General features: G+C 42.5%; 2 protein-coding genes and 1 long non-coding RNA gene across 8 annotated transcripts in view; 2 read left to right on the top strand and 1 right to left on the bottom strand.

Annotated features, from left to right (window-relative positions):
• Positions 1 to 9,505, bottom strand: part of LOC146515938 (uncharacterized) — a 34,179-nt gene extending 24,674 nt beyond the window's left edge. The window contains exons 1-2 of the long non-coding RNA XR_014875045.1: positions 6,311 to 9,505; positions 1,064 to 6,213 (exon numbers count right to left, since the gene is read on the bottom strand). This is a non-coding gene — a long non-coding RNA (uncharacterized LOC146515938). The remainder of the gene's footprint in view (positions 1 to 1,063; positions 6,214 to 6,310) is intronic.
• The window catches only part of LOC146515937 (solute carrier family 45 member 3), a 41,002-nt gene extending 30,719 nt beyond the window's left edge, over positions 1 to 10,283 (top strand). For all 6 annotated transcript variants that reach the window (XM_085165997.1, XM_085165996.1, XM_085165995.1 and 3 more), the window contains 4 exons: positions 3,488 to 3,678; positions 3,795 to 4,458; positions 9,502 to 9,767; positions 9,846 to 10,283. In XM_085165997.1, the coding sequence (XP_085022123.1) occupies positions 3,488 to 3,678; positions 3,795 to 4,458; positions 9,502 to 9,767; positions 9,846 to 10,283 (1,559 nt within the window). The remainder of the gene's footprint in view (positions 1 to 3,487; positions 3,679 to 3,794; positions 4,459 to 9,501; positions 9,768 to 9,845) is intronic.
• ferry3 (FERRY endosomal RAB5 effector complex subunit 3) overlaps positions 1 to 14,181 on the top strand; it is a 231,544-nt gene that overhangs the window by 49,416 nt on the left and 167,947 nt on the right. The gene's annotated exons all lie outside the window — the stretch shown is intronic.

Here is a 14,181-nt window from a genome sequence, read left to right as displayed (position 1 = left end):
TCTACCTGTCTCCATTTCCCAGTTTAAGTGGCTCCTTTCAGTTCAGGGCTCGCAAAATCGCTAGCCCGTCGTCCCGGGGCTAGCGATTTTTCCAGTCGGGCTACCAAAATCTAACTCAGCCCTGCCCGTCGGGCTATCATAGGAAAATATATGTCAGTGCTTTTGCATTCTTTCGCCAATGTAGCTGAGTAATTATGTCATTGGCATCGATGAGCCACTGTCAATATGTGACATATTGAAATTGCGTTTGAATTTGCGCTTGTTTTTTGCTTTCATTTTGCGATCGCGCGAACGATGTGTAGAGAGCAGCAGCACTGATTGGTGAGTGACGATTAATTGCGCACCAATTCCTCTGACATCGTCTTGTCAATCATTAGCTTACTATTCAAACGCGACAAGTGAAATCTCTCGCAGCAAACTTAAACATGTGAGAGGTTGAACGTGCAAAGAATCGCTGACCGTTATGTGAATACGTGTGTAAAAGCAGCAGGATTTACGCTGGTATTTTAGTTCTGCGCAGCCAAATAAGACAGGTCAGGGTGAAGAAGGGGAGGCCAAAGAAAAGCCGACCACAAAACGGAAAAGTTATGACAAATCAGACTATGAGGCAAAAAGAAAGTGCAGCTTTTTTGGTTTCATGGACAAAAGAATTTCTGTGGCTGGAACATGACGAGCTAAATAACATGATGTTCTGCCAGGTGTGTTGTGAGTTTCATTTGATTTCTGAGTCGACAAGCGCCTTTGTTACTGGGACCAGTCATTTTAAGAAAGACCCCATCAGAACCCATGAGAAATGCATTATTGCTCAGTCTGTATCTTTCCCAGAACAAACAGCAATTGCAAAAAAACATACTACAAATAAACCAAGCACAACAAGAACTCCTGAAAAATCAGTTTAGAACAGCTACTATGTTGCAAAGAGTGAACTACCACTAGCAAAATGTAGCAGTCTTTGCAAACTTCAAAAAGCAAATGGCCTCGATCTTGGTTCCACGTACTTCTTACCCGTGACTTCAGTGGGAATTTCAGATTCAGGATCTGACACAGACTGATTCATGTTCACAGTTCTTACAAGTTCATAGAAATTTCTGTTTAATTAGAACCAAGTATTTGAGTTGATGGTTGTAATTTTTATACAGTTGTTGTGATTTGTATTTTAACAATTTTTTTGATTAACTTTTGTTTCCGTTACAATATTATACTTTAATGTATAATATTGTAAAGGAAACAAAACATAAAAAATTGCTTTCTTTTTTATTCGGGCTACTTAAATTTATTTTGGGCTACCAAAAACTGAAGAGTCCCTGCCCGAAGGGCTACCAGAGATTTTGAAATTTTGCGAGCCTTGCAGTTCATGCTTTTAAGTATTCTCTTCATGTTTCACTTTCTTGTCAAACTGCAGAAAGAGTGCAAATTGATCTTGCTTGTGTGTCCATGTTGTACTACTTTTTGAACGTTAGTCTCTTTGGAGACAAAGGTGCCACCGTTGGTAAGAAACTCACAGGCTGACTTCAGAGCCATTAGAGTCAGACGAACTTGGGAAAAGTGTTCCCTCGTTTGGGGCTCTGTCGTTTAACACAACATCCACTTTCCAAGTCTGAGGCTCCTTTCTGAGAGCCTGTCTGCATTTCTCAGTGGGCGATGGCCTTTACGTTGGGGATGAGCTTAATGGGGACCAAGTCAACACCGATAATCAGACTTGAAACGAGCATAAACTTATCTGCAACCACCCTCCAGGTGCAGCACAGATCCACCAGAGCTCAGGCTTTCTGCAGAAACTGGAACTTGCGGTTAAGCTGGATCAGTTTGAAGGAGGAACGAGAGCGATGACCTGTTTCTTTGGTGGTAGAATTGATCTTTTCGGGTCTTTCTGACCTTAAGTTTCTTTCCTATATTTGCTGCTTTACTTTTACGCCGGACTCTAACACACACGTTTCACATTACAGGTGCTGCAGAACAGCGTTCATGATTAACAGGCTTCTGTGTATTTTTATTTTTTGTGCGTTCTGTAAACACTTAACCCTTTAAAGCCGGTCGGAGCAGCACGCTCTGTTTTGCGTAACTATTTTTAAATCCCGGTAGCTCTGCAACCACGTGAGCTAGCGCAATAATTTTTTTTGCGTATGAAACCGGAGGAGTTGTACTTACATCTTATGCCATCAGCTTGTCCTCAGTCACAGTTTCCTTCCACATATAGCTTTGCAAAAACTGCATAAAAAGCACTTGCAGGAACAGAAACATAATATTCCAGAAACGCGCTTTGCCGATCCGATCAACTGTTCGTAACACTTCCTACGTCCATCAGCACAAACCATCGCATGTCCACCATGACCTGCCCGAAACCGGAAGTGACGTCATTTTCGTGGAAATGTAGTTTTTTACCATCAGGGCCTCATGAGCCTATACTGGTGTTTTTAAAAGTTATGTTTGACTTTATGACTTTCTGTGTGGTTTCTGGGATGCTTAGGACTCATATTGCACTGCTGGAAATAGTTTATTTTGATGCATATGCTGCTTTTTTGCAAATTTGCATTATAATATTTATTTTCGTTTTTCCTGCAGTGTATAAAAATTGGTGTATTTCAAAAATAAAACTATGAAGACACTCAAAATAAATTTCCAGTGGTGGGAAACTATTTTGTGCAACTTTTTTGTATTTACAGTTTTGAGGGATAAGCCTCTTAAATTTCTCTAACTAGAAATATATGTAAAAAAAACCAAAAATGATTTTCAATTTTTTTTTGTAGTTTATTGCACTTTTTTGCAATTTATGTAATTACTATGCACTTAATGCAGACATATTATTAAAATTTAGGCTGTAATGGTTGTATTGATGTATAGCAACTTGAAATGCTCCCAAAAATGGCTCCACAGCATGTAAAAATATAATATAAGCTCTGGCGGACTTGGTTCTATGGTCGGTCTTAAAGGGTTAAATGAAGGACAGCGTGGCCACTGGGCACGCACGAATTCCTTCTGATGAGAAATGATGTAAGAGTACTTCACGGGCCACCTTCTTAAATGTCAAAATCTAGCCCCGAGATCTCATCACATTAGATCTTGTGTGGACGTCTGTGTGTGGACCAGCGTCTCATGGTGTGTTCTAATTAGCCAGACCCAGCCACGTGTGAAGGATGACTGCTACCTTCAGGCAGCGAGCCATCTGTAGGAACCGTCACCTCAGCAGTCATTAATGACGGCAGAGAGATGCATGCAGTTCACCCCTGAGGTCGATAACAAAGAGGATCTAAGGCAACCAGTAAAAATCAGGCTCCACTCGACCAGTTCTTGTATCTTTTAACCATACTGGTGTTTGTTCCAAAGGCATGTTTGAGTTGATAGGGATTGGTTTTGATTATTCCGCCACATCGACATCTGTGACTACATGTTTTCCCCAACATTGTCTGTGTTTCTTTATGCTTTGTCTTTGCATCTTATGGTTTGTTAGTATGATCTCTGACTTGTGTTTGCCTGGTTGTACCTGCAGGCATCGGGCCAGTGCTTGGCCTGTTGTTCATCCCCCTGATCGGCTCAGCCAGTGACCAGTGCAACAGCAGTTACGGCAGGAGGCGGCCTTTCATCTGGCTGTTTTCGATGGGAGTCCTTCTGGCGCTTTTCATTATTCCCCACGCTGACGTCCTGGCAGCCCACGTTGCTTGGGGTGGCCGCACGCTCCAGGTGTGTAAAATGTTTGTTTGGATTTGAGTTTTTCAGACAAAGGGTAAATTCTTCCCGAGAGTTTATTCGTTTGAAGACTGTCCTCCATATAACCTTGCGTTTCCTCCGTGTTCCAGGTGGGCTTCCTGATCCTTGGTGTTGGGCTCCTTGACTTCTGTGGACAAGTTTGCTTCACTCCGCTCGAGGCTCTTCTGTCAGATTTGTATCGGGATGAGGAGGACTGCAGCCAAGCCTTTGCCATGTTCTCCTTCATGGTGAGCTTGGGAGGCTGTGTGGGTTATTTGCTACCTGCGCTGGACTGGAGTCACGGCCTCCTCTCGGTTTACTTGGGAGGCCAAGCAGAGTGCCTCTTTTCCCTCCTCATCCTCATCTTCATCTCCAGTGTGCTAATCACCATGAAGGTGTCCGAGGAACCCTCTTGTGCCAACAGCGGCTCGGGAGAGTCGGGATCTCTACTGGAGCCGGGGACCGGTGTGATGGAGGCCGGCCGGTGTGGCGTGCCACGCTCGTGCTGCTACCTGCTGAAGTGCAAGCTGCGGCTCCTCAAGTCTGGACCCCTGATGTGCTTACTGAGGACATGCTGGTCCATGACGCCGGCCATTTACAGGAGCTACTGCCACGTTCCACGGGTGATGAGGCAGCTGTGCGTGGCTCAGCTCTGCAGCTGGATGGCTGTCATGTCTTTTATGCTTTTCTACACAGACTTTGTGGGTGAAGGCCTTTACGAGGGCGTGCCCAGTGCATTACCGGGGAGTGTGTCCAAACAAAGATATGATGAAGGTCAGATTCCTCTTTTTACTTTACGTGCATATGATGTAAGATTTATGTCTTGCATCTCTGTAGACAGTATGGCATTGCCAAAAAAAGTCTTAAATGCACAAACAGCTGATTACCGGTGCTCGTTGTGCTAATCGGATGCAGGACGTGTCCTTTTTTTGTTATCGTGGCACACAGCTGACCTGGAATCCCGTGTATCTGTTATCATGCATCCGTTTCTGGTTTGTCTCAGGGTATCTGATGTAGACGACGGCTCAGACTAACACACCGATACAACACTGCAGATAGGAGTGTGAAGTTAGACCTTTTTTTTTCCTTCTTTTTTTAAGCATGTCAAGTAAATCCACTTCAAAATGTCAGGTATTGTGCTCCACTCCTGCTCAGGGCTGTGCGATATGCCGAAATATATCAGATGACGATATAAAAAAATGTATCGTTTCATAAAACAGTCTAGCTTTTATTTCTTGCTGTCCTAAAACGCCATTTACTGCAATATTTCTTCATTGTTTTAGATGACTGTTTGCAACAGTCACCGCGGCATCACAGAAAGACCAGCCAAAGCACATCGACAAGCTCGTTTCTAAACGAGGGGCTGCGCTGTGCAGAAAACTGCAAATTACGCAGCAAAAGGGTCCCCGCCATAGAAAGCTGCTGAGCTGTTTGATTGGACCCGAGTGAGCAATCATGCCAGACAGAGGCAGGACTTGGTGCCAACCAACTTTAGTTATTTTTATTTATCAAACATTTAATTTACAAATGAAATTTGAATTAATTTTAGTTTACTTAATTTGACAGTTAAGCCATGTAACATTTTTCTGTTATAGCCTGCTATTAAAACTGTCACCACCACAAATATGTTATTTACTTTAAGATCATATAACCATACAATCCCACGCGTGTTCTGACGTCTGGGTTTGTGCTTCTTAATCTGCAAACGTTTTCCTAAAGTGCAGCTGTGCCCAGAAAATGTTATTACCTAAAACAAAATGCAGCAAAGCAGTAATGGAATACATTTCATTACCATAATTACCATTATGATCAGTCTCCATGAGGAAGTGGCATCAAAGCAGAGATGATATCTGAAGGATTCAAATGCCACTTCATTGCTAAACACTCATTTCTACCATCAAGTACCTCACCTCTCTGTCCAACAGCTTTCAACAGAGGAATAACACCGGCCTCCCTCTTTGTAGGAGGACCACATCTCTGCAGGATGAATGGCTGTGGAGAACAGCCTGGATCTCTGAATGCTCTTGTGCATTTCTCCATTACATTAGTACCTTGTTAGGGGCTAAATTCTTGGTGAAGTCACTCAACTCGCTGTACATTTTCTGTACCACCCAACCAGGCATATGAAGCCTTTCAGCTCACCCTTCCTCTCAGTGGAACAGGAAAGGACTGGATAGCATCTGGATAACTAACAACAAAGCTCAGGTACTCTATGGGTACCTGTGCAGCGGCGAGGGCTGATGCCCAACCCAAGAGGCTTTATGTTGTAGGATTTATTTACTCTTCCCAGTCCCAACTGTACACCACCACATCATCCAGATATTCTACTGAAAATTCTGACATATCGCTCAGCAATTCAGTCACTGAAATGTGGCTGGCGCCCCCTGGAGGCCAATGATATAACTAAACGGGTACATACCCTCGAAGGCTGTGAGTTCTCTTACCTCTGCTGCTGAGGCCAGCTGCCGATATCCTTTAGTTCAGAGTGCAGTTTAGGTCCAGGATGTTTTTCCTAACAGATCATCGATTCTAGGATCAAAGTCAGACATGGAATTTAAATATCTGAATTCAATAAAAATCTCTGCATCTTTCTTTGGCACCACATCAATAGAGCTGCACCACTCACTACTGGAAACGTCAACTTTCTGCAGCACTGGTACCAATCACTCTGGAATCCTATAGCTTCTCTCCTGAACCGGAGCGTCTTCCAGCTGACTCGTATTTATATCTGGACAAGAGCCGTAAACGCTGGGGTCCCACCAAAGAAATCTGGGTGTAAGAATGGTTTCCTGCTGGGGGCAAATGAGATGGGTCAACTGGAACTGCCTCTTCTTGGCTCCATGGGGAGATTTCTTAGTTACCTCCTCGTCATTTACTTCACAAACCAACAACTGACGGTGTACAGACTTCTGACAGTCCTGGAACGTAATTGGGTGGATTCATCCAGCCAGAAAAATGTATACCCTGCGTTTGACCTCCACCCCGTCCCCCCCCCGTTTACCTACTTGGTTGAGTAAAGTAGGTCAAAGCGGCCATTATCTATTTAAAATAACTTGAAAGTACATGTTCCCATACCTTTTGGCAGATATTATCTCTTTATCTTTCAGCAGCTGTCTACGATACACCGAGTAGCTGCTCAAGTGTCCGGATGACAGAAACATGAATAATCAAAATTCCCAATAAATATCAAATAATTATTTAAGTTCTCGCACAAGTTTTGCTTCTAAATATGTAAGTGTTTTCTTAAAGTACAACATTTTATCTGAAGCACAAATATGCTCAGAAAAATGACCATTATGACCTTAAAGAAAATATAATTTACTCTAAACCAGTAAGAAATCACCTCTTCACTACATCCATACTACTTCGCTACCATATATACTATAAATCTATCCTTAAATCTGGGGATCCCCCCCTTTACCTTTTGCCCTCTCTCATTTTTATCCATCCACATTCTTTTCATACTCCTCTTTGTCCGCCTCTTTCATTCTTTACTTTGTTTACTTTCTAATTTTCTTCTGTTCCTGGTCCCGGTGCTTGCTGGACCATGAGGAATGTCACACTCAAAAAGCATTAATGTCAAGGAATCAGCACACAAAGAGCGTGTTCATTCAAGTCAACTAGACGGCCAAAGCACACATATCTGAGGTCTGAGTTTCATTTGTTTAATCCGAAATGCAGCGACTGTTATTACGCCACATCGGTCCGTCTGCAGATGTTCCTCCGGATGACGGTGATCTGTGTTGATTACAGTTGCATGGCCCCCTTTTTTTCTTAAGAGTAACCACTGTGCATTATCTATAACATCTGTACCACAGAAAGTTGTCTTTGCACAGTCCAGCTGAATCAGCTGGACTGTGCAAAGACAACTTTGCACAGGTCGCATCAGAGCATCAGGCCGTATAGTGTGAGACCTGCATCGTGACCTATGAACTTCTAACCTCTGCGATTTAATTGTACAGTTTGAGCAGGAGCTGAATAACATGACTGAAAAAAATTGCAGTGTTTGCCCAGCTTAGTGCAGACTGTTTAAACTCAACAAGCTGCTGTTTCACATAATAAACCCTGTCAGCCGCAGTATTGCTTCTGTTTTAACAGTTAAAGCAGTAGAGACGAGCTGTTTGCATGTGCGTGGAACTCTAGCGTCATTAACCATGCTAGCTGTTAGCTTATAGCTCACGCTAGCTAACCAGCGAGCAGTTAAAAAGACAGCTGAAGCTGCACAAAACACCCACAAACTTATCTCACTACAACGTAGCGCCGAAAATATGACTCGCAGCTCGAGCTCGACACAGCTGCTGTAACATCAGAGCTAGCTAATTAGCTAACCACAGCTAAAAAGATATTTAGAGAAAACTTACCGTTTCCTCAGGTTACACGAGCTGAGTTGTTTCACGCTGAAAAGTTGTTGTTTTGGCTCTCACTGAAGACACCGACGCTGAAGACACAGCTGTTCTTTTGTTCTGCTTTTAAGAGAAACATCCTTTGTATGCGAGGCCAAAGGTGTTCATCCTCTTCAGCTCTGGCGTAGACTCTGCCATGTTTTCATGTTTCTTCTTTCTTTCCGCTACTTTGAAACGCTTGGGCCGCTCTGCCCGCCACAGGTTCAAACTGGTCATGTGACTGCATGGCCACATCTGATTGGTATAAAAGTTACCGGAAACTCCACTGGCGGCATGTTATCTAATGTGTTAAACCATTGACTGTAGAAAACATATTGTTTGGTTTCGTTTAAAAAGCACTGAAAGGATGGTTTTGCGTTAGAAAATTTCGACTTATGTATATGAAATTTAGCCAATAATATCAATAAATTAATCAAATAAAATTCGTTGGCTACCAAAAAATATTTTCTCGTAACAAAGAGAGAACTCAGAAAAGATAAAGGAAACAACAAAAACACAAAATTCTTGCCAGAAAAGATTCGTGTATAAGCATGACCAAAGTAAATGAGAAATATCTTCCTTCACACAATTACAAAATGTACAGTTAATATCAATGTCCTTTTTATAACGTACAAGAAAGGATCTGGTTGGGTAAAAACGATGAATAACTTTAAAAGAAATTTAAATGCATCTTAACCTCTGTCTCTCTTCCACAGCATGTCTTTATCCTGTCTTCCTTCTCTCACCCCAACCAATCACAGCAGATGGCCCCGCCCCTCCCTGAGCCTGGTTCTGCTGGAGGTTTCTTCCTGTTAAAAGGGAGTTTTTCCTTCCCACTGTCGCCAAAGTGCTGCTCATAGGGGGTCATATGATTGTTGGGTTTTTCTCTGTGTCTATTATTGTACGATCTACTGTACAATATAAAGCGCTATGAGGCGACTGTTGTTGTGATTTTGCACAGTATAAATCAAATTGAATTGAATTAATTAATGCGGTTATGGCATTAACGTCATTTTAACGAGATTAACGCTGACAGCACTACTATTAACACATAGTGAGTGAAGAAGAAACACCCAGAAGCCTGCACCTATTGCAGCATAACTAAGGGAGGATTCAGGAACTTTGACAATAGTAAGATTTGCTGTTGGTCAGCTTGTGAGACCCCCTCCAAACAGCCCATGCCTTGGGTCAGCCTGTGTGTGTCTCTTTTTAGCATTATTCTAAACTTGATGCTGTGTAACGATTAGTCAGACCAAACTAGGTGTTCGTGCTGCAGAGTTCAGCAAACATCACTCCAAGGCACTTTTTTTCACTAGAATGCTTTCTAGAAGGAGTCAGTATATTCGATTGCAGCTGATGACATAAATCCATCTTTTATCGTCCTTCACTCGTTTTGCTCGTTCTTATCCTTTCTGGACGCTGTTGTTTCTTTCAGGAATCCGTATGGGCAGCATGGGCCTGTTCCTGCAGTGTGCTACCTCAACCTTTTTCTCTCTGGTTATGAGTCGTTTGGTTCGGCATTTGGGATCCCGGTGGGTTTACCTGAGCAGCATGGTGAGCTTCACAGTCTCCGCTTTGGTCATCTGCCTGTCCAAAAGCGTCGTCTTGGTCACTGTAATGGCAGCTCTCACTGGCTATGCATACGCGACACTGCAGACCCTCCCTTACACTCTCACCTGCCATTACCACAAGGAGATAGAGGTAAGTACAGAAGTAAGAACTGGATATTCAAAGACATGTTTTAGATGATTACAGTCAATGATTCCTTTCTCATTTCAGGTCTTCATGCCAAAAAGAATAACCAAAAGCAGACATAAAAATGGTGTAACAGCCATGCGGGACTCTGTGTATTTGACTCCTGTGGAAGAGGAGGGTGGACTGAACCACCAAACAGGGCCTCCTTACAGGCACGCCTTGTTCAGCCAGGACAGTTACGAGTACTACCCGCAAAGCCAAAACGGTTCGTCTCACAGCTCCAACGTCCCCGAGCAGGACGAAGCCGAGTCGGGCTTTGAGAAACGCGGTGTGGGCTTGGACTTCGCCATCTTAGACAGCACCTTTCTCCTCTCTCAGGTTTTCCCCACCCTCTTCATGGGCATGATTGTTCAGTTTGCTCAGTCCGTCACTGCCTATATCGCTTGCTCTGCCATCTTTGGAGCTGTCGCCATCTACCTGGCCAGTCAGATTGTCTTTGACCAAAAGGACCTCAGAAACTGAGTGATGGGATCGCCGATAATCAACCCTTCAGGTTCCACGAGTGGTACTCGCTGCACTACTGTTCCCAGAAAGCCTTTTGCTAGTAACATTTTTTTGCTTTCACCGACACTCTGCATTAAGGTATATCTGTTAGCGTGTGGCGTGTGAAACTGGCTTACCGAAGATAAAGTCAGGAGATGTTTGCCGTGTTATTGCAGGAATTATCTGCTACCAGAAGAGTCACCACCTGCTCAGGTCCGATGAGGTACAATGTGTACTGAAACCTATTGAATTCAACAGACGTGTCTCTTTAAAACTGTCACGGCATAATTTCTGTCCACCTTTTTCCTCAGGTACCTTCAAACAGATTTACTGTACAACCCGTCAACCTCGAATACACCAACTAACTTTTCTGAATCGTATTTTTTAATTATCTTAAGCTACAGTTTTACACAGTGCAGTCTGTTTTTGTCTTTGCTCACTCGTCTTCACTGTCACTGAGGCATTTCCCGTAATGGTCATCTTACTTAATGACATTTAAAATTAAATTAGGTGAGCGTGGGGAGTCGTCAATCTAATGCAAGCTGGCAGAACAGATAAGTTGGTTTCTTCAGAAATATGCTACTTTATTCATTAATTTGAGAGCCTCCAGAGATGGTCTTGCCAACTCTGTATGATCTCTTATTAGACAGTCCTTTCCTGCTAAATGTCATCATCTTTCTACTTTATAATAGGGCTGCCACAAACGATTATTTTGATAGTCGACTAGTCACCGATTATTTTTGCGATTAGTCGACTAATCAGATCATCATCCATTGGACGTAAAACGTACAGCTTATTGCACCAGCAGCATCTGCTCTTATATAACTATCATTAGCTTACAGCTTTAAGTGTTTAAGGTATGTGCTAACTAAAAATAAAGACAAGATGATAGTTTATTAAATTTTAATGAAATTTGCAGATTGTTTCGGTGAAGTTTAATAAACTCCTTGCTATCTAAAATATAACAGGACACCGGAGTAAATTCTCGAGCATCTCACACTTCTGATAATCAGCTGTCTGCTTGACGTTTATTCAGCTGTGTAAAAACTATAACTTTAATCTCAGCCAAACCGATTTACTCAGGAACAAATAAAATACTGAAAAAAGCCAAACAATAACATTTTTAAGTTATCTAAGTGACTTATATATCATGTTTAACCTGAGTAGCGAAAGACGGCGGTGGGTTTGAAAACGATTAGCCGGGAGTCCGGTGTTCTCACGGCTCTAGTTAGCCTAGCCCCCGGCTAGCTATCGAGCTAGTGGCTAACAGGTCTCCGAAAACGTCGGAGCGCTTTTGAAAATATGTGGTGTCTTGATAAACTGAGCAGATATTTGAGGTTTACACAGCTACATTCTCACCTGAAAATATGTTAAACGTTTATTTTGTGACCCAGAAAGAATAATAAGAGTAATATTAAAACTAACTAGCTGCTGCCATTGTTGGAAACTGAGCTGGGCCGCGCTATGAATTCTGGGACACAGCTTCTTCTTCTTCTTCGGGGTTTAACGGCAGCTGGCATCCTTGTACATGCAGTGCTGCCATCTTCTGTTTCAGTCCGTTATTACACTCTTAAATCCTACTACTTATTCCTGCGTCTTTTGGGACCTTACAAAGCTTCAAACGACGCGTCGACTATTAAATCAGTCGTCGACGATTTTGACAGTCGACTAATCGTGGCAGCCATACTTTATAATCGACCTTTTTTCTGTCAAATGTGCTATCGTCATTACACTTGTCTAGTCTCCACCATAAGTAAACTAACTCCATACGTAGGATGTCGTAGTTCTGTTGGGCCATCAGTATCCATTTGTCCTCCTGGGATTGGTCATGTCCAGGAGGACGATGGCATGTGGGAGTCACCGAAAGGTGAAAATGTGACTCATTTTCTTCAGTCACAGCATCTCAGCCTTATTTAACACCTATGGCAAATTTTGTACCCGTGGTAGACAGCAATCGCGTGCACCGTCAGGGTGTTTCATTCCTCCTGTATATTTCCAAAGATTTGGAGCGGCAATGCCAAGGCCTGTTCTGGCCCAAAGCCTTATTAGGAGACTTTTTTTCTGTCAGCAGTCAGTGAGCTATACTCTGAGTCTCCTCTTATCCCTCCCTTCCACGTCTAGTGCCATCTTTTAGTGCTGTTTACTGCAAATATTTGCATACATTTTTACTGTATAATCCCTATGGGAATTATGCAACGTGCTGAAGTGAAGTTTCTGACTGTGATGATTTAGCAATTAGGCTGTTCAGCTGAATCGGAATATCGCATCAGATGTCCTTTGTGTAGATAATCAAGAGAGGTAATCTAGACTAGTGGACTGCTTATCCTGTCGAGTAATAATAACACACTTTCCCCGTTGCCTAAGCCCCGTTTAAGTTTTTTTTTTTTTTTTTAATGACAATCTAGGACATCCAGATGGGCTTGTTATATAATCCCAGACGTGAACGGTAAACATGCAGAGTGATGTCTTATGGATGCCCACGTCATAGCAACCGTTCTGGAAAACGTCTCCCAAAAAGTTATGCAGTGCATGTCAACATTTGGTTACTGAAAATCATGCAAGCAAGGGCAATGAAGGCCGTGCGTGTTTGTATGTATGCATAACATGGAGGACAGATTGCAAGAAGTCGTGAGTAAGTGTGAGAGTAATAGTTGGTATGACTCAAATGCAGCTTTTTGTTTCTTCTCTTGCTGCACTGACAGCAAGAGTAAGGAGTAGCCTGAATAATGCTTTACATCACGAAGCATCATCGTGGCCAAATGATGAAGAATCCATGTTTGTGTCAGTTACTGAGTTCCTGCTGAGAATTTGTGTTGAGTCCTTCTTTCCTGATCCAAACTGTTCAGTTGGTACAACAGAAGGATCCGATTTCCTGCACGGACCAGAGAATTTATCATGTTGACATCACTGCCAAGTAGAACGCTCAAGCAATCGACTTATCCTCCATGTCTAGCATTAACTGAAATGTCAAAAACGGTTGTTTTACAAGTGCCTGTACATTTTCCAAACATGTTTTGTACATATGTATTTATTTATTATGCTTTTATTACAATATAGCATGTATTAAAACTATTGGACTTTCGGCATCTGTCACAGGTGCAGGGGTGAAGGCTCTTTCTGTGAAAATAAATTATTTGTATAGATGTGTTATAGAAGCATTCGTAAAGCTGTAATTTATTTTAATATTACCCATTTCACACGGTTTGAGTTTCCTTTTCTGTTTTCATGGCTCATTTAAGAAACCGTGTCCTTTGTCAGCAGTGGTTTGTCGGGTCATACGTCTCGTCAGTGGTCAATAACTGCAGTTGTCTGTAACTGGATGAGGGGAGGTGTTCTTGTGCCCTCAACCAGATGGCCTGTATTATTAAAACAAAGTGACTTAGTGAGGCCAGAAGTTGTTTTTGTTGTTCTGTTTTATCACATGACTTCAGTTACTTATTTCAGAGTTTATATCATTTTTATTGTACATGTCCGGCTGTGTATAAATGTGCAGTTACCAAATAGATTTTATACAAAATAAAAACTGCATTTTCAATGAGGTGTCTTTGTGTTTAAAAAGCAAACATTACATGGCAGAGGTCAGAAGCGTTTCTTTAATTAAATCTGAAACTAATTCTGGATCATTTATTTAAACGAGCCGTTTGCAGCGTCCACAGTTCTGCCAAAGCCGAAGCTTAAAGACTCCACATGAGCTTCAAATGAACTTGGAAATGGTGCCATCCTTTGGAAATCTCGGGGAACTGATGTGTGCGAGAGAGCTGTTGGTGCGCAGCTGCGTCGGGCTCACTGACGCATGGACATACTGTTGGTGGCATTATCCATTACATGGAAAAGACGATAGGCTTTCATGTTACACGGAATGGCACGCCGACAATGT

This window comes from Neolamprologus multifasciatus, chromosome 7 (genome assembly GCF_963576455.1).
Source record: "Neolamprologus multifasciatus chromosome 7, fNeoMul1.2, whole genome shotgun sequence".
Taxonomy (NCBI): Eukaryota; Metazoa; Chordata; class Actinopteri; order Cichliformes; family Cichlidae; genus Neolamprologus; species Neolamprologus multifasciatus.
This window is presented reverse-complemented; position numbering and strand designations above follow the sequence as displayed.